Genomic DNA, 20467 nt, shown 5'->3' with positions numbered 1-20467 from the left:
GAATCGAAAGGTACTTGGAGGCCAACAACAACGGGGAGGTGCGAGTGGGGGTGGTATGGGAGGCGTTGAAGGGGGTGATCAGGGGGGAGCTAATCTCCATCAGGGCTCATAGGGAGAAGACAGAGGGCATGGAAAGGGAGAGGTTAGTGGGGGAGATTTTGCGAGTGGACAGGAGATACGCAAAGGCCCCGGAGGAAAGATTACTTGGGGAAAGGCGACGGATCCAGACGGAGTTTGACCTGTTGACCACGGGGAAGGCGGAGGTACAGTGGAGGAAGGCGCAGGGGGCGACCTAGGAGTACGGGGAAAAGGCCAGTCGGATGCTGGCACATGTAGCCACCTAAAATGGCTGATTCCCTATTAATTTGGCCAAAACTAGATTTAAAATGGCTCACCGAAAAGGCTGATGTGAAAAGCAGCAAACAGGACACAAACGGACAGCTGCAGACAGAATAGCGTATTCGGCTCTGGGGAAGTCGGCCCAGATCGATACTCAAGACCATTAGCAGCACATCAACCCAGACATCTGCAGTTTAATCGGCTATCCCCGGGAACAATTGCAACATATTAGCAATTGAATGCCAGGCCAGACCTGTCGGCGCCTGCAGTGGCCGAAACAAAGACAGGTGAACGACCACCCCCGATCGAGGAATCGCCCCGTTATTGGACATATTGAACCCAGTGATTGGGGACAAGTCCAATCATTTGGGACTCAGGGTCAAGGGCCGCCCCGAGAGGCGGGAAGCCCCGGGGCCCTATAAAGTGAGGGGCCAAGTTCAGATCTCTCTCTCTCTCCCTTCTTCTCCTGCTCGAGACCTTCGCAAGAACATCAACCAGAAACTGTAAGTTTGACTCCAGCGATCGCTACCCGATAAAGACTCCTAGCCAGCGACCTGTATCAGCCTTTTGAATCCCGCGGGCCAGATCCGATTCGATAAGCCATTCGTTTCCCTGACCTGGTGGGCCCTTCCTAAAGTTAAGTATTGGCCAGTAGTGGTAGGTTTCTACATGGATAGTAGGATTATTGTATAAGCATTACTTGTTGTATATAATAAATGACCGTTGATTTCAATCTTACTAAGCGGTGTGCTGACCTATTAATCATAACTCGAGCTTGAACCACGTGGCGGTATCAGAAAGATACCTGGCGACTCGTGAGCAAAGGTGACATAATCAGAGGTAATAAAACTAAGGCTAAAAAGAGCAACACACACCAGCTCCGTAAGAGGACGGTAGCGAGGGAAATAGGGGGAATCAAAGATGGGGGGGGGGGGGGGGCCACGGTTCAGAATGCAACGAACATAAACAAGGTATTCAAGGCCTTCTATGAAGAGCTGTACAGATCCCAGCCCGGGGGGGGGGGGGAAAGAGGGGATGAGACGATTGCTAGACCAACTGCAGTTCCCGAGGGTGGAGGAGCAAGAGGTGGCTGGTTTGGGGGCACCAATCGGGTTGGAGGAGCTGAGTTGGGGTTTGGGGAGCATGCAGGCAGGGAAGGCCCCGGGACCGGATGGGTTCCCGGTGGAGTTCTACAGAAAGTATGTGGACCTGTTGGCCCCGCTACTAGTGAGGACCTTTAATGAGGCAAGAGAAGAGGGGACCCTGCCCCCGACAATGTCGGAGGCGACAATTTCCTTGATTCTGAAGCGAGATCGTGGATCGTAGAGGCCGATTTCGCTACTTAATGTGGACGCTAAGTTATTGGCAAAAGTGCTGGCCACGAGGATTGAGGACTGTGTCCCGGGGGTGATTCATGAGGACCAGATGGGATTCGTAAAGGGCAGGCAATTAAATACCAATGTGCGGCGGCTCTTAGACGTGATAATGATGACATCGGAGAGGCGGAGATAGTGGCAGCTATGGATGCGGAAAAGGCCTTTGACCGAGTAGAGTGGGAGTACCTCTGGGAGGTGTTGCGTAGGTTTGGGTTCGGGGGAGGGTTTATTAGCTGGGTTAAGCTCCTTTACAGCGCCCCAGTGGCGAGTGTGGTGACGAACCGGCGGGGGCTGTACCGAGGAACGAGGTAGGGGTGCCCCCTGTCCCCCGTTGTTTGCATTGGCGATCGAACCCTTGGCCATATCACTGAGGGAGTCTAATAAATGGAGGGGGGTGGTCCGCGGGGGAGAAGAGCATCGGGTGTCGCTATACGCGGATGACCTGCTGCTGTACGTGGCGGACCCAATGGAGGGGATGGTGAAGGTCATGCAGACCCTGAGGGAGTTTGGGTAGTTCTCGGGCTATAAGCTCAATGTAGGGAAGAGTGAGCTTTTTGTACTACAGGCAGGGGACCAAGAAAGAGGGATAGGGGACCTACCGCTGAGGAGGGCGGTGGGGAGTTTTCGGTATCTGGGGATCCAGATAGCCAGGAGTTGGGGGGCCCTACACAAATTGAATCTGACGAGGTTGGTGGACCAAATGGAGGTGGACATCAAAAGATGGGGCACGTTGCCGCTCTCATTGGCGGGTAGAGTGCAGTCGGTCAAAATGGTGGTCCTTCCGAGGTTTTTGTTTGTGTTTCAGTGCCTTTCCATCATGATCACCAAAGGCTTTTTCAAGAGAGTAGATAGGAGTATTATGGGGTTTGTGTGGGCGAATAAGACCCCAAGGGTAAGGAGAGGGTTCCTGGAACGCAGTAGGGACCGAGGAGGGCTGGCGCTGCCAAATCTAGGGAGCTACTACTGGGCAGCAAATGTGGCGATGATCCGCAAGTGGGTTATGGAGGGAGGGGACGGCATGGAAGAGGATGGAGATGGCGTCCTGTAAAGGAACGAGCTTGGGGGCGTTGGTGACGGCACCGCTGCCGCTCTCGCCATCAAAGTATACCACGAGCCCGGTGGTGGCGGCAACGTTAAGGATCTGGGGCCAGTGGAGACAGCACAGGGGTGCAGTGGGAGCCTCGGTGCGGTCCCCGATCAGGGGTAACCACCGGTTTGTCCCGGGGAAGATGGACGGGGGGTTCAAGGACTGGCATCGGGCGGGGATTAGAAGAATGGGGGACCTGTTTATTGACAGGACATTTGCGAGCCTAGGGGCACTGGAGGAGAAGTTTGAGTTACCACCGGGAAATGCATTTAGATATATGCAGGTGAGGGCTTTTGTGAGGCGACAGGTCAGGGAATTCCCGTTGCTCCCGGCACAAGAAATTCAAGACAGGGTGATCTCGGGTGTATGGGTCGGGGAGGGCAAGGTTTCGGCAATACACCAAGAGATGAAAGAAGAGGGAGAAGCCCTAGCAGAAGACTTGAAGGGTAAATGGGAGGAGGAGTTGGGGGGAGGAGATCGAGGAAGGTTTGTGGGCTGATGCCCTGGGTAGGGTTAATTCCTCCTCATGTGCCAGGCTCAGCCTGATACAATTTAAGGTGGTCCACAGAGCGCACTTGACGGGGGCGAGGTTGAGTAGGTTCTTTGGGGTAGAGGACAGATGTGGAAGGTGTTCAGGGAGTCCGGCGAACCATGTCCACATGTTTTGGTCATGCCCGGCACTGGAGGGGTTCTGGAGAGGTGTGGCGGGAGCAATATCTCAGGTGGTGAAAGTCCGGGTCAAGCCAAGCTGGGGGCTAGCAATATTCCGAGTAGTGGATGAGCCGGGAGTGCAGGAGGCGAAAGAGGCCGGCATTCTGGCCTTTGCGTCCCTAGTAGCCCGGCGAAGGATCTTGCTAATGTGGAAGGAGGCGAAGCCCCCCAGCGTGGAGGCCTGGATAAACAACATGACTGGGTTCATAAAGCTGGAGAGAATTAAGTTTGCCTTGAGAGGGTCTGCGCAGGGGTTCTACAGGCGGTGGCAACCGTTCCTAGACTACCTCGCGGAGCGTTAGAGGAAGGTCGGCCAGCAGCAGCAGCAACCCTGTTTGGGGGGGACGGGGACGAGAGGTTGTTTGAGGGTATGGATGAGCAGGAGATAACATGGAGGGTGGGGGAAACTGGCACGTGCGGGCGAGAGCCAGTGTATAAAGCTATGTAAATATACCATTTTGTCATGTATGTATCTTGCTCAGTGCGATTTTGTGTTATTTTGTTGGGGGGGGGGGGGGGAGTTATTGTTTGTAAGGGGGAAAAATTGTGTTGTTAAAAAACTTTAATAAATATATATATTTTTTTAAAAAGAGAATGGAACTATGCATATAAGTGATAAAAACTGCACAGCAGACTTAAATGAAACATTTGTTCCGGAGTTGAAAACTGGAAACCAGAAGAAACACGGGATTGAGTTATGATAATGTTACCAGTATATATTCTGATGATGCTGTTGAAGTTGTCTTTGTTTTGGGAATTGAGACAGAAAGAATGCCTTTGAGACGACTGAAGTTACCAGCGACCAAGCTATTGTTCGAAGAATTCAAGGAAGAGTAAACAAGTGTTGGGAGTTAAAGAGGCAATTGTAGTAACCAGATTTTAAGTGGAAAAGCAAACCTCAGCGAGTAAATCATCTTTTTATATAACCTTAATAGACTTTCATAGAAGACTTTCATAGAATTTACAGTGCAGGAGTCTATTCGGCCCACCCAAGCCCACACCTCCACCCTATCCCCATAACCCAGTAACCCCACCCAACACTAAGGGCAATTTTGGACACTATGGGCAATTTAGCATGGCCAATCCACCTAACCTGCACGTCTTTGGACTGTGGGAGGAAACCGGAGCACCCGGAGGAAACCCACGCACACACGGGGAGAACGTGCAGACTCCGCACAGACAGTGTCCAAGCCGGGAATCGAACCTGGGACCCTGGAGCTGTGAAGCAATTGTGCTAACCACAATGCTACCGTGCTGCCCTTGATAGAGTCTGCAATTATGAAGAGTTTGTATAACAATCAAGACAAAGAAATCCAAAAGGGGTGGTGTAAATACTGGACAGGATTTAGTGTTCAACGTTTTGTTTAAGTGTCATTTGGAAAACCTGTACTGGATTTCAGAATGCAAACCGCCAAGAGAAAGCATTATTGTGAAAGAAGATTTTAAAGCGCGTCTTTGGAGTGGAGTTTGGAAATTGGGGGGGGGGGGGGATTTTGAGGAAGAATCCACAGACACTAACTTGAGTCCAGAGCAGTGTATCTATCATAATCCAATTTTTTATGCTTTATCTATGCTTTTTCCTGGTTGTTAAAACAAATTAGCTGGCTTGTGACTCTATTCCTCCAAACTTTATGAAAAAATATGAAAGTTAGTCTTTTGAGCCAGGGTTTCCATCTGAGACTTTTCCAACCAGTTATAACATCAACTGCGATCGTAACAAAAGATAGTACCGGTTATCTGTAGCAGTTCTGCAGACAAAGTTCATTTGCTAAATTCACAATGAAATGGAACTCCACTCGGAACCACAGACCTATGTTTTCACAGTCACAACATACAGAAGAGGAGTGGTAAAAGAAACACACAACCAATTCCATCAACACTACTTTTTAAACATAATATGCCTTAGCCTACTCAAAAATAGTATTTTCTTCAATCACCACCCCGATTACCCAACTGACATTTCCATATTAAAGATTTCCACACTCATTTTACCCTCATGATCCAAGCCCAATGGCAGTTTTAAAACAAAATTAATTCATAGGATGTGGCACTGCTGGTGGGCCAATTTGTCTACCCCCAATTGGAGGTGGTGGTACGCCACACTTTTGAACTGCTGCAGTGCATGTGGTGTAGATACACCCATAATTCTGTTTGGAAGGGAGTTGCAGGATTGTAATCCAATGACAGTGAAGAAACGGCAGAATGGTGTGAGACTTTGAGGAGAATTTGCAGCTGCTGGTAACCCCATGCATCTGCTGTCCTAGGTCATAGAGTTCACAGGTTTGGGAGGGCCCTTCTCGAGTTGCTGCAGTGCATCTTGTAGATGATGCACATTGCTGCCACTGTGTATCTGTGGAGAGTGTGTGTGTTTAAAGTGGTGGATAGGATGTCAATCAAACAAGCTGCACTGTCCAGAATGTGACGAGCTTTCAGTGTTGTTGGAGCAGCACATAGCCAGGCAAGTAGAGAGTATTCTACCACATTCAGACTTGTGTCTTGTAAATGGTGGCCAGGCTTTGGGGAGTCAGATGGGGACTTATGCACTGCAGAATTACCAGCCTCTGACCTCTTCTAAAGACAACATTTCAAACCTACAGCAACATCTCGTACCAATCAATACACAAATTTTACAACTGGTAGGCATATGAATTGAACTGTGGCTCCACATGTATCAGTAAAACGATGGAAATCTTTTTACCTTGTCTGCTGAAAATTTTGCTGCACATATTTCTCCCTCATCGGGTATATATTCATCCGTATTATTCACATTTATGTAGGCCTCCTTCAGTGATAATTCAAGTTTTCTTAAAACCTCCAAGTTTTCTGAAGTGAGGATTTGTACATAAAATTCAGTTGGATCTTTGAAATCAGTGACAACAATCTGGAAATATCAAAATTTAGAAAATCTTTGAATGCAGTGCATAAGGAAACTCACAATTTATGGCTACGTTTCAAAAGGATGCGATCACAAATTGTGACAGCGACAATTTCAATAAGAAATAATTTATTAATAATGAAGAATGCAGCAAACAAAGCTCCAATTGTTTTTTTTTTTAAATAATCTTTTATTAAGGTATTTGAACATTTTTATAACAGTAACAAAAACAATGACATCAACATGGTAAAATAAACATTTCCTCCCCCAGACCAATCTTCACACATCTCAACCATACAACAACAATCCCACCCCCCCCCCCCCCCCCCTCCCCGGAGTACTGCATCTGCTGACATTTTCAATTTTCCCCGAGAAAGTCGACGAACGGCTGCCACCTCCGGGAGAACCCTAACATTGACCCTCTTAAGGCAAACTTTATTTTCTTAAGACTGAGAAACCCAGCCATGTCACTAACCCAGGTCTCCACACTCAGGGGCTTCGAGTCCCTCCACATTAATAAGATCCGTCGCTGGGCTACCAGGGAGGCAAAGGCCAGGACGTCGGCCTCTTTCGCCCCCTGAACTCCCAGATCTTCCGTCACTCCAAAGATCGCTACCTCCGGACTTGGCACCACCTGCGTTTTTAGCACCGTGGACATTGCCTTTGCAAAACCCTGCCAAAACCCTCTAAGCTTCGGGCATGCCCAAAACATGTTCTTCCAACTGAGCAGGCAGCGAGGCTAGCGGAGCAGCCAGAGAGGGAAGCGATTTTTGGGTAAGGAGAGCTGAAGGTAAGCTGAATTATTGTTTTTAAAACTTTTTTGGAGTTGTTTTTCTTTGAGCAGCAGGAATCCTGAAGTCAGCCGTGGGGAGTTCTGGGAAGGTTTGGAGTACCTGAAAATGAGTTGGGCGGTTCCTAAACCCGAGACACTACACTTGTAGTGTCCCCCACGCTTCCTGAATTTTAGGTAAGCTCTTTCTTTCTTTTTCTTGTTTTATCCACAAGTTATGTAGAGGGGATGGCAGGGAAGGCAGTGCAATGTTCCTCCTGCAGAATGTTCGAGGTGAGGGACACAGTCAGTGTCCCTGCTGATTTCACCTGCGGAAAGTTCACCCATCCCCAGCTCCTCAAAAACCACGTTAGGGAACTGGAGCTGGAGGAACTTCGGATCATTTGCGAGGTAGAGGGGTCATAGATAGAAGCTTCAGGGATGTAGTTACTCCGAAGAATGAAGATAGATGGGCGACAGTGAGAGGGGCTGGGAGGAAGCAGTCAGTATAGGGATCCCCTGTGGTCGTTCCCCTTAGTAACAAGTATACTGCTTTGGATACTGGTGGTGGTGGTGGTGGTGGTGGGGGGGGGGGGGGGGGGACTTACCAGGGGTAAGCCATGGGGTACAGGTCTCTGGCACAGAGTCTGTCCCTGTTGCTCAGAAAGGAAGGGGGGAGAGGAGTCGAGCATTAGTCATTGGGGACTCCATAGTTAGGCGGACAGATAGGAGATAATGTGGGAACGAGAGAGACTCGTGGTAGGTGTGTTGCCTCCCAGGTGCCAGGGTCCGTGATGTCTCGCAGAGAGAGAGCAGCTGAACACGTGGCTAAAGGGATGGTGCAGGAGGGAGGGATTCAGATACCTGGATAATTGGGGCTCATTCTGGGGTAGTAGGACCTTTACAAACAGGATGGTCCACACCTGAACCAGAGGGGTACCAATATCCTGAGGGGGAAATTTGCTAATGCTCATCGGGAGGGTTTAAATTAATTCAGCAGGGGGATGGGAACCTGAATTGTAGCTCCAGTGTACAGGAGGTTGAGAGTAGTGAGGTCATGAGTAAGGTTTCAAGGTCGCACGAGTGTACCGGCAGGCAAGAAGGTGGTTTGAAGTGTGTCTACTTCAACGCCAGGTGGGTGAACTTGCAGCAGGGACAGGAATGGCTGTTGCAGGTTCCGGGGTTTAGATGTTTCAGTAAGCTCATGGAAGGTGGTAAAAGAGGAGGAAGTGTGGCATTGCTAGTCAAGGACAGTATTACGGTGGCAGAAAGGACGTTTGATGAGGTCTCGTCTACTGAGGTAGTATGGGCTGAGGTTAGAAAGAGGAAAGGAAAGGTCACCCTGTTGGGAGATTTCTAAAGGCCTCCGAAAAGTTCCAGAGATATAGAGGAAGGATTGCAAAGATGATTCTGGATAGGAGCGAAAGTAACAGGGTAGTTGTTATGTGGGACTTTAACTTTCCAAATGGGTAATGAACCAAGCCAGGTGTTTGGAAGTAGGTGAGCACTTTGGTGATAGTGACCACAATTCGGTTACGTTTACTTTAGCGATGGAAAGGGATAGGAATATACCGCAGGGCAAGAGTTATAGCTGGGGGAAAGGCAATTATGATGTGATTAGGCAAGACTTAGGATGCATAGGATGGGGAAGGAAACTGCAGGGGATGGGCACAATTGAAATGTGAAGCTTGTTCAAGGAACAGCTACTGTGTGTCCTTGATAAGTATGTACCTGTCAGGCAGGGAGGAAGTGGTCGAGCGTGGGAACCGTGGTTTACTAAAGTAGTTGAATCACTTGTCAAGAGGAAGAAGGAGGCTTATGTAAAGACGAGACATGAAGGTTCAGTTAGGGCACTTGAGAGTTACAAGTTAGCCAGGAAGGACCTAAAGAGAGAGCTAAGAAGAGCCAGGAGGGGATACGAGAAGTCTTTGGCAGGTAGAATCAAGGTAAACCCTAAAGCTTTCTATAGGTATGCCAGGAATAAAAGAATGACTAGGGTAAGAGTAGGGCCAGACAAGGACAGTAGTGGGAAGTTGTGCGTGGAGTCCGAGGAGATAGGAGAGGCGCTAAATGAATATTTTTTGTCAGTATTCACACAGGAAAAAGACAATGTTGTCGAGGAGAATACTGAGATACAGGCTACTAGACTAGATGGGGTTGAGGTTCATAAGGAGGAGGTGCTAGCAATTCTGGAAAGTGTGAAAATAGATAAGTCCCCTGGGCCAGATGGGGTTTAACCTAGGATTCTCTGAGAAGCAAGGGAAGAGACTGCAGAGCCTTTGGCTTTGATCTTTAAGTCATCATTGTCTACAGGAATAGTGCCAGAAGACTGGAGGATAGCAAATGTTGACCCCTTGTTCAAGAAGGGGAGTCGAGACAACCCCGGTAACTATAGACCAGTGAGCCTTACTTCCGTTATGGGCAAAGTCTTGGAAAGGATTATAAGAGATAGGATTTATAATCATCTAGAAAGGAATAATTTGATTAGGGATAGTCAACACGGTTTTGTGAAGAGTAGGTCGTGCCTCACAAACCTTATTGAGTTCTTTGAGAAGGTGACCAAACAAGTGGACGAGGGTAAAGCAGTTGACGTGGTGTATATGGATTCCAGTAAAGCGTTTGATAAGGTTCCCCGCATTAGGCTATTGCAGAAAATACGGAGGCATGGGATTGAGGGTGATTTAGCGGTTTGGATCAGAAATTGGCTAGCTGTAAGAAGACAGGGGGTGGTGGTTGATAGGAAATATTCAGCCTGGAGTTCAGTTACTAGTGGTGTACCACAAGGATGTTTTGGGGCCACTGCGGTTTGTCATTTTTATAAATGACCTGGAGGAGGGCGAGTACATTTGCGGATGACACTAAAGTCGGTGGAGTTGTGGACAGTGCGGAAGGATGTTGCAGGTTACAGAGGGACATAGATAAGCTGCAGAGCTGGGCTGAGAGGTGGCAAATGGAGTTTAATGCAGAAAAGTGTGAGGTGATTCATTTGGGAAGGAGTAACAGGAATACAGAGTACTGGGCTAATGGTAAAATTCTTGGTAGTGTGGATGAGCAGAGAGATCTAGGTGTCCATGTATATAGATCCCTAAAAGTTGCCACCCAGGTTGATTGGGTTGTTAAGAAGGCGTACGGTGTGTTAGCTTTTATTGGTAGAGGGATTGGGTTTCGGAGCCATGAGGTCATGTTGCAGTATACAAAACTCTGGTGCGGTTACATTTGGAGTATTGCGTGCAGTTCTGGTCGCCGCATTATAGGCAGGATGTGGAAGCATTGGAAAGGGTGCAGAGGAGATTTACCAGGATGTTGCCTGGTATGGAGGGAAGATCTTACAAGGAAAGGCCGAGGGACTTAATGCCGTTTTCGTTAGAGAGAAGGTTAAGAGGCGACTTAATAGAGGCATACAAGATGATCAGAGGATTAGATAGGGTGGACAGTTAGAGCCTTTTTCCTCAGATGGTGATGCCTAGCACGAGGGGACATAGCTTTAAATTGAGGGGAGATAGATATAGGACAGATGTCAGAGGTAGGGTCTTCACTCCGAGAGTAGTAAGGTCGTGGAATGCCCTGCCTGCAACAGTAGTGGACTCACCAACATTAGGGGCATTTAAATGGTCATTGGATAAACATATGGATAATGGAATAGTGTAGATGGGCTTTAGATTGGTTTCACAGGTCGGCGCAACATCGAGGGCCGAAGGGCCTGTACTGCGCTGTAATGTTCTATGTGGACATGATTTGCTGGGCTTCCCGCGCACCTCGAACGCCGATCCTCTACCCCAAAAAACCTGCTCATCCTAGCCACCGTCATGTGTGCCCGGTGGACTACCTTAAATTGTATCAGGCTAAACCTGGCGCACGATGAGGAGGTATTAACCCTGCTTAGGGCATCCGCCCGTAGACCCACCTCTATCTCTCCTCCTAGCTCATCCTCCCACTTGCCCTTGAGCTCCTCCACTGGAGTTTCCTCTGCCTCCGAAAGCTCCTGGTAAATATCCGAAACCTTCCCCTCTCCCACCCAGGTACTGGAAATTACTCTATCCTGTATCCCCCGTGGTGGCAGCAGCGGAAAGGCTGGCACCTGTTTTCTCAGGAAGCCGGAAGCTCCAATTGTTATGGTCTCTTTAGAAGGATCACGGCACAAAATATATTGTGAGGGTTAAATCTGATCATATTCCATCATCTCAGCAATGGGGCTAAAGGGAAGTAAAATTCTGTCTTGTAAAACTGCTCCCAGGGTTTTAAACAGTACTTACACATGTGTACCCTGTAAAATTTATTTTCCAATGGATTTACAAGTCTTGATCCAAATCAGTGAATATTTCCATTTAGTACTAGCACCTTCAAATTAGAAGCCTTCTTATATTTGAGCAGAATTAATGCGATAGAATGCTAGTAACACTCAAGTTGGTTTCCACAGCCTTGCCAGGAGCTTAAGGATGCCTGTGTCAAATGAATTATCCATCATTGAGCTATCTTCTAGATCAGTTGAAGAATGATCATTATCGCTGCCCAAATCATGTAATTTGTCTGTGCTATGAGAAGAAAATAGTGGAAAGACATGCAGGAACGGGGGTGCAACAGAGGCAACTGAACAGATGATCAGATCCAAGTTAAAAAGATTGATAAGCATCTCAATTGAGAGTGGAAGGGGCAGTGAAGAGTGTTTTAATGAGAGTTGGCAGCGAAGAAAGGAGTTGGGACTTAACTTCGCTTTCTGGACTGAGCCTAGAGTAGCAGAGGATAGCATGCCATATAGTGCCCGATGTTAGGGCCTCAGGTGACATAGACATGGTGAGGAATAGGAGAGGCAATTCCTTGTAGTAAGCAGAGGATAGGGAGGAGATAGTATGACAGAGTCCAGAATTCAAGTATGACATCCTGTGATGGTAAGAAGCTAACATGATGGGAGTTGGCTTGTCCGTGTGGAGTTTGCACATTCTCCCAGTGTCTGCGTGAGTCTCACCCCGACAACCCAAAGATTTGCAGATTGGCCACTCTAAATTGCCCCTGAATTGGAAAAAATGAATTGGGGACTCAAAGTTTTTTTTAAAAAATGTTTTAATGATGGAGTTGACTTGGTACATTGCCAAACTAAATTCTAGGTTCAATGGCAGCTGATTGCAGAAGGCAAATGAGCCTGGCAGCTATTGAGGCAGTATGCGCCAACAGTTCATCCATGATTGTGTGTGTGTCAGTTTTAGTAATGCGCACCAGATTCCATACAGCAACAGTAAATGACAAGTTGTGGTTGTAGAAATGGAAAACAACAATAATAACGCTTAGGGGTATACAGGATATAAAGCTTAAAAACACTGAAATAACTGCCATGAAGTGGGAACACGTTTGCATATTTATAGTGAACAAGTAGGACACCCCTTACAGCAATAAAGCAGTACTTAGATTATGCTCTTAATATTATGTCCTTATCAATGCAGCAATTCTCAAAACAAATTAAGTCAAATTAAGACCTGGCTTAGGTCTTCCAGGCAGCAGAAATGTTGGGTGCACTGTCACAGACAACAAAAGTCTCTGGCCTGACCCATTTTCAGCTATATATTTTTATCTTGGTGAAGCAGAACAGATCAGCACAGCCCCTCCAAGTCAAGTTCAGCAAGCATATAATCAGGGGAAGGAAAAGACATACCCCTTTTTGATGACAGGAGCTGCCATATGATTGGGTGAGTGAGTGAAGTGGGTGAATGGGAAGGCTGACGGAGTAGACGGGTGGTCAAAAGAGGTAATCGTTTGAGTTGTGGTGGGCGACAGTTGCAGTATTCAACTGAGTCTCCCTGTTTAACCATCAAGTTAGACCAGGTATTAAACTTCAACAATCCCAGCATAATTAAGCAGGTAACTATATATCGAGCAACAGTCTCCACCCTGAACTCAAAGAGTCGGAGGCATTTGAAGAGGATCTCATGCAATAGGGAGTCAGCCCAGAAGTTTAAACTTACTGTGTATTTTGCACATATGTATGGGATATGTCCTGATGTGCATCTCTCAACATAGGTCTCGTCTCAGACTGTACAAAGGTCAGAGGATTTGAGCCAAACTTCATCGGAAGAAATATTTAAAATGGTAATCAATGCAGACTATTGGCAGGGATTTCAAAGGACACCAAAAGCTGATAATTATAGAACAGGTGCAGTTAAAAAGATATTTGGGACAGAAGAGTGCAACCATTGCCACTTGCTTAAAAATAGTTCAAGCATTTAATTACTCGGAGAACTAAACTGATAACATTACACGCAGAAAATACTCAATCTGACTTGCTGGAAAACCACAAACTAGAGGTCTGATAATATTTAAGACCCATGTTCCAGTATCCTTCCATCTATGGAAAATAATGGACATGCAGAATATAAATCCATTTCAGATTTAATGTCTTCATCAGAACCAACAGAGTACCCAATTCTTTTTTTTCCAATTAAGGGGAAATTTAGCATGGCCAATTCACCTACCCTGCATATCTTTGGGTTGTGGGGGCGAAACCCATACAAACACAGGAAGAATGTGCAAACTCCACACAGACAGTGACCCAGAGACGGGATCGAACCTGGGACCTCGGCGCTGTGAGGCAGCAGTGCTAACCACTGTGATGTCCTATAAAGTAAAGATATTCGAACTGCATTACTAAATGTGGAGAGAAAAATGACGTTTGCATTGGCCAGGAATCGAACCTAGGCCTCCCACGTGGTAGCCCCCCCCCCCCCCCTTGGGCTATCAGGGAAGCAAAGGCCAGAACGTCTGCCTCTTTCTCTCCTGGATTCCCGGATCCTCCGACACCCTGAAAATCGCCACCTCTGGACCCAGCGCCACCCTGGTTTTTAAAACCTTGAACATGACAAACCCCTGCCAAAATCCCCGAAGCTTTGGTCATGTCCAAAATATGTGGACATGGTCGTGCACCAGTCTTCCACCCCAAAGAATCTGCTCATCCGGGCCACTGTCATGTGAGCCCGATGCACAACCTTAAATTGTATCAGGCTGAGCCTGGCACATGTTGCGGACGCGTTGACTCTACTCAACGAGTCTGCCCATAAGCCATCCTCTATCGCACCTCCCAGCTCCTCCTCCCACTTACGCTTCAGCTCCTCGGTCTGCGTCTCCTTATATATGTCCCCTATTGACCTAAACAGCAGCTCCCCCAGGCTGAACCACACACATCTCACTCTTATCCATGTTTAGCTTATACCCCGAGAATCGGCTGAATTCCTCTAAAACCTTCATGACTTCCTCCATCCGTTCTACTGGGTCCGAAAGCAGGTCATCCACACAGAGCGAAACCCTGTGCTCGACCACGCACGCACACACGCACGCACGCACGCACGCACGCACGCACGCACACACGCACACACGCACACACGCACACACGCACACACGCACACACGCACACACGCACACACGCACACACGCACACACGCACACACGCACACACGCACACACGCACACACGCACACACACACACACACACACACACACACCCCCGCCCCAGCCCCCTCCAGCCCCTTGGAGCTCTCAGAGCAATTGCCAACGCAGGCAAGAATTCTACCACTGAACCACCAATGCAGCTCTCATTAGCACCATGGTTGATGGATGAAGCTAGCAATCCTCAAGAGGCAGTTCTTCCTACAATTGCTGCACATGAAGCTTCAGGTTTTTAATTAATTTTGTTCAAGTGATGTGCACTTCGCTGGTTGAGCCAGCATTTTTGTCCAACCGTAACTGCCCTCGGGAAATGGTGGTAAGCTGCTTTCTTGAACCGTTGCAGTCCGAGGTATATGTACACCCACAGTACTGTTCGGGAGAGGGCTCAAGGATTTCTGATTCAATGACAGTGAAGGAATAGTGATATATTTCCATATCAGGATGGGTTCGATTCCCGGCTCGAGTCATTGTCTGTGCGGAGCTGCACTTCCTCCCCATGTCTGAGAGAGTTTCCTCCGGGTGCTCCGGTTTCCTACCACAAGTCCGGAAAGACATGCTTGTTAGGCGAATTGGACATTGAATTCTCCTTCAGTGTACCCGAACAGGCGCCAGAGTGTGGCGATTCGGGGATTTTCACAGTATCTTCATTGCAGTGTTAATGTAAGCCTACTTGTGACACTAGATTATTATTAGATAGTGGACAGGTTTTGTGGAGACGGGCGAGTTACTTGCCGCAGGAATCCTAGCCTCTGACTTGCTCTACCGCCACATTATTTATATGGCCAGTTCAGTTTCTGATTCATCCAAATACCCGGATGTTGATAGTAGAAGATTCAGTGATGGTCATGCCATTGAATGTCGCGGGTCAAATGGTTAAATTGGGTTATCTCTGGTGTTCAGCTCTTTTGTCATTGTCTGAATCAAGGCTGAAATGAGATCAGGAGTGTGGCCCTGGCAAAACCCAAGCTGAATCCACTTGATAGCACAATTGATGATAGAGAGAAGACTGATGGGGCAGTACGTGGCCAGGTTGGATTTGTCCTACTTGGGTGTTCAGGGCATAGCTGGGCAATTTCCCACATTGTTCAGTGGAACAGCTTGGCTAGTGTAATTATGGTTGCTGTTATCGGCATTGGCAACAGTTTCCACGCCACTGTAGCCATTGATCATAGGGGTTTAATACGTATCCAGGAAGATTACATTTCAGTTTGAAATAAAATGGAAGACAAAATATAATTGCTGAAATCCTGCAGATTCTCACTCATCTCAAAGCCTCCCTGAATCATTAACATTTTTTCAAAAAATTGTTTTCAAAAAAAGTGAATTTGTGTACCCAGAGTAGCAGACTGAAAAATCGAATTTACTCAGTAACCAATGGATGCATCCCGTTCAACCCCACAACGTGCTTTAGCCCCAGCTGCCTAACTACTTTCTACTAACTTATAAACAGAAAAGTCTGATACCACTAACTATCTGGCTAACCAATGGGCAGATTATACTCGGGTCTGTGAACATAGTTTTGGCTGTCCAAACATGATATAACTGTTACAGCCAGCAGACTGGAAAAAAATTAGCCAAAGGTGACATTACAATGCACAAACGTGCATCAATATGAAGAAAGTATTTCAATTTTTTAAAAAAGCAATCAAATACAAAATACAAAACAAATAAATTAATCCAGACCATTTCCCACATAACTATCTGATGCATGGAACAAAATGAACTTATCGTTGAGAAGAGGGGTGGAAAGTGAACAAACAGCAATTAGGTCAATTATATCAACTATTTGACTTAAGTACATCTGACCTCAACATGCAGTTACATATTCCAATGCTCAAGAGGCCTTGCGAACTTGGACACTCATTTCCTCATTTGTCACTTTTGTTAGGAGATGAAAGCAAAGGGGGAAAAACAGTACAGCAAAACATTTTAAAGAACAGGATTTGATGCAGCAATAGTTGTACTGAATCCAACCATTATCTCAACAACTTGTACACAATTATTGGGTGCCTCAGAACTTTAAAGTAGCATAATTTAACCATCAGAATTTGACACTCAGTTCAACCCGTTAGCTCAAAAAGTATTTGCACAATTCACATTATGGGCAAAAAAAAAAAAAAATTTAAATTGAAGGTCATCAATATCTCAATGTATGGAAATACAAAGAAGGTATGGGTGAGATGAGGGTGGGAAAAAACAATATTTGAACCTTAGCTGCAATTAGAAAAAGTTTACCTGCAAATGTGATCCTTTTGGCAATTCCATGCATCTCAGATCACTTAATCGAATTTTCTCTCCCCCACGATCTTGGCATTTGTACACTGACAAGGTTAACGATAAATATATGTAAATTACTTGAGCAATTTATATGTATTTTTACTATTTTGTGACACCATCTGGTAGGCATTTCAGTGAAGTACGGCAATAAAGAGCAGTGCCATTCCAAGGGGAACCCTCAATCCCAGTGGACTTACGGCTCAAAAAACAAATCATGTGGGGGAAAACCTGCTAAAAGTTGGTTTTGATTTGAGGATCAACTGCTTCGGAAAAATCTTCTTGCAACCCAGATCCAGTCCGCAGCCGGAAGAAAATATAACCTGCTCAACTTACTGGGAGGTGTATCTGCGAGTGTTTCTCGTGCCCGCCATGAAAAGCAGTGAAATAATTATTTCCCCCCCCCCCCCCACCCCCCCCCCCCCCTCGCCCCACAGATCAGCACAGACACCTACCATGTAACCATTTCAAGGACTCCACCAAGTTCACTATTCCCTTGAACCACTGACTTTTTAACAGTTAGCACAGTTGCTTCACAGCATCCAGGGTCCCAGGTTAGATTCCCGGCTTGGGTCACTGTCTGTGTGGAGTCTGCACGTTCTCCCAGTGTGTGTGTCGGTTTCCTCTGGGTACTCCGGTTTCCTCCCACAAGTCCCAAAAGACGTACTGTTAGGTGAATTGGACATTCTGAATTCTCCCTCCGTGTACCCACACAGGCGTCGGAATGTGGAGACTAGGGCTTTTCACAGTAACTTCATTGCAGTGTTAATGTATGCCTACTTGTGAATTTTTTTTTATTTTTTTTTAATTAATGGAATTCCTCTATCTTTATTTGGGTTTCTTAGCATGCGCGAACGAGAGCATGTAAGAGAGAAAGAGAGCGAGTGACAGTGAGGGGCGAGAGAGAGAGAGAAAGTGTGTACGTGACTTCAGGTCTTTTGAAAGAGCAATTAGTATACATTCATAACTGTTTGCTAATAAGCATAGTCTTTCTATTCCAGAACAGTGGTTTTAGATTGTTGCTTATTAAAAGAAGCCCGGTCAAAGTCTCTTTTATTCATGTTAACAGTAACAAAGGTAAATGATTGGCCATTTTAGTGAGTGAAACAAACTTTTAAACTGATGGTGCGACCTGTGAGCTAATCAAACTGAGCACTCTTCCCATTCCAGTTATTTATTTATTTATTTAATTGAGAGTACCCAATTCATTTTTCCAATTAAGGGGCAATTTAACGTGGACAATCCACCTACCCTGCACATCTTTGGGTTGTGGGGGCAAAACCATACTGGGAGAATGTGCAAACTCCACACGGTCAGTGACCCAAGCCGGGATCGAACCTGGGACCTCGGTGCCGTGAGGCTGCGGTGCGACCCACTGCACCACCGTGCTGCCCCCCCCCCCCCCCCCAGTTATAACACTACATCCACAACTACCCACAAATTACTTTGCCATTTCTCACTCCAATGGTCTTATCACTGACCGCTTTCTTGCATTATACACCCACACATTCTCTACCTGTTTGTGCTTGACCTTGTAAAAATAGGGAGACCAAAACATTTTTGCAGCTAAACTGTCAAAATGCCCCCATCACAATATTTTAGCAGTTGATTTGCTCAACCACTCCCATGCATGTACCTCCCACCGTCCCCTTTCCAATCTAAATGTCCCTAGGGTTTCTCCCCCCTTAGCCCAGAACCTGCACCCTTCTATTTTCATTTCCATCATACTCTCTCCCTATTTCTCAATCATGGGAACTAACTCCTGCTTCTTTTGCCCCAGTGCCAGTAAAATACAGATCACTAAACTCTCCTTCCTGCCTCCCTGGCTATAAATAGTTCCATTCAAGCCTTTTTACTCCTCCCTTTCAAAAGTAGTATTAGCCATCCAGATTTTAAGCACAGTACCTCCAGCAATAGCTTCTCTTTTCACCCCAACACTTTTATCTCCAGAGACCCCAAAGATCTTACCTTGACCCCACCCTCTTCTTGATCAACATGATGACTAAACTAGTAATGATGAGGCAGAAATAGAAATAGAATACATTAATGGACAGTATAAAAATTACAAATGATAGAAAACTAAAAATCCAAGTGGACTGCACTTAGAGAGGCAAAGGCTGGGACACTGAGAATAGTGTTGGACTAATTGACCATTAAAAGACACCATTTCTTTCTCAGCCATATAAGTGGCTTGAAAAATAAATGGAGGGATGAAATTTATTTTTTAAACCATTATTAAATAATTCAAACAAACAAATTATATACCACATTATGTTCCACAGGCATCTTTTCTTTGGTTAATCTTGGATGGTTCTCCGGTCTACTGTTAAATTCAAACAAAGGTTTAATATTAAAAAAGGTTATTTTTTTCCTCCATTTACTATAATCATAATTAACTCAAGAAGTTGATCAGTTAGTTATACATCAGCACAAAGTGGCCTCAATGCAGTACTTCAACTGACTGAATAAAAAGTCCAAGAGCAATTGAATGTTCAATGTTGAATTCTCACATTTGCTGAGGGAACCCAAATTTGAAATTTTTGTAAATGCGCATGAGAAAACAAGCTAAAAACAAAGATTAAACAACCAGCAAATAATTATCCAAATTGCAAACATCTGTGCAAGTGAAACAAATTCTAAACATGCCTCTTAAATTTTATATGGGGCATCAGATGTTCTTAAAACATTCTTAATATTAATTTGTCAATCCTCTCATTGCCACGAGCTTGTCTGTGTTCTTGTTTAAAAAAGCTAGACTTCACAACAATTTAATATAAACTTATAACACTGTCTAATGACGGTGTTATATCAGCTTTACTTTATGAAGCACATCCGACAAAGAGGAGGAGGAAAATTAGGAAAATTTACAATTATTCTCTCAGGTCTCAGAGATAATTGCATTGAAACGTAGTTTGCATTATCTTTGTGAAGAAGAAAGTAGAAAAAGAACATATCCTTTATCTAAAGAAGTATTTGTCCAAGGTGTTTTTATTGGAAAAAAGATTAAATTTACTCAGTAGACAATTAAATGGTAACAAGTTGGTAAGATCTGGTATCCAAAGTGGTCCCAGTGAGGGTTTCACCAACAGAAACTAGACATTGGCCTTTTTGGTAAAGATGGCACTCGTACTGTCACCATGGTAATATTGTATTTCAATCTATTTTAAATTCACTAATTTATAGGGCTCTTTTTTGAAGAGCTGAGCACATCAATTTCAGGCAATTGGATATGATAGATGCAGACAAGTGATTCCATGTCAAGTACTGCTCAGTTATTAGTATTCATGTGTTCAGTCTGTTGGGTGCAGCGAAAATATTGACATTGGTGCTACTGAATCCTCATCATCACTTACAGTGGTTTTGCAGGTTTACATATAGATCTGTGCACTGGCCAGTCAATCTTCTGACATTTAACTGAACAATAGACTTGCTTGCACTGTGAACATCGATTTGATCCTGAAAGACAATATGGAACAGGAAAAAAAATAAATCAGAATGAGTGTAAGGAACTGCCAGTTTAACAGAACTAAATGTCATGACATGGAAATATCACCTGAAGATATGGAATCAGATTCCACACATATACGGATACCACCCAGCTCTACTGC

General features: G+C 45.7%; 1 protein-coding gene across 1 annotated transcript in view; it reads right to left on the bottom strand.

Annotated features, from left to right (window-relative positions):
• Positions 1-19182, bottom strand: part of LOC140392317 (tudor domain-containing protein 1-like) — a 72041-nt gene extending 52859 nt beyond the window's left edge. The window contains exons 1-3 of the mRNA XM_072477632.1: positions 19125-19182; positions 16821-16906; positions 6212-6394 (exon numbers count right to left, since the gene is read on the bottom strand). Of these exons, the coding sequence (XP_072333733.1) occupies positions 6212-6394; positions 16821-16850 (213 nt within the window). The 5' untranslated portion in view covers positions 16851-16906; positions 19125-19182. The remainder of the gene's footprint in view (positions 1-6211; positions 6395-16820; positions 16907-19124) is intronic.
• Between the last annotated feature and the right edge of the window lie 1285 nt (positions 19183-20467).

This window comes from Scyliorhinus torazame, chromosome 16, assembly GCF_047496885.1.
Source record: "Scyliorhinus torazame isolate Kashiwa2021f chromosome 16, sScyTor2.1, whole genome shotgun sequence".
NCBI lineage: Eukaryota > Metazoa > Chordata > Chondrichthyes > Carcharhiniformes > Scyliorhinidae > Scyliorhinus > Scyliorhinus torazame.
The sequence above is the reverse complement of the archived record's forward strand: the minus strand, read 5'-3'. Positions and strand labels throughout refer to the sequence as shown.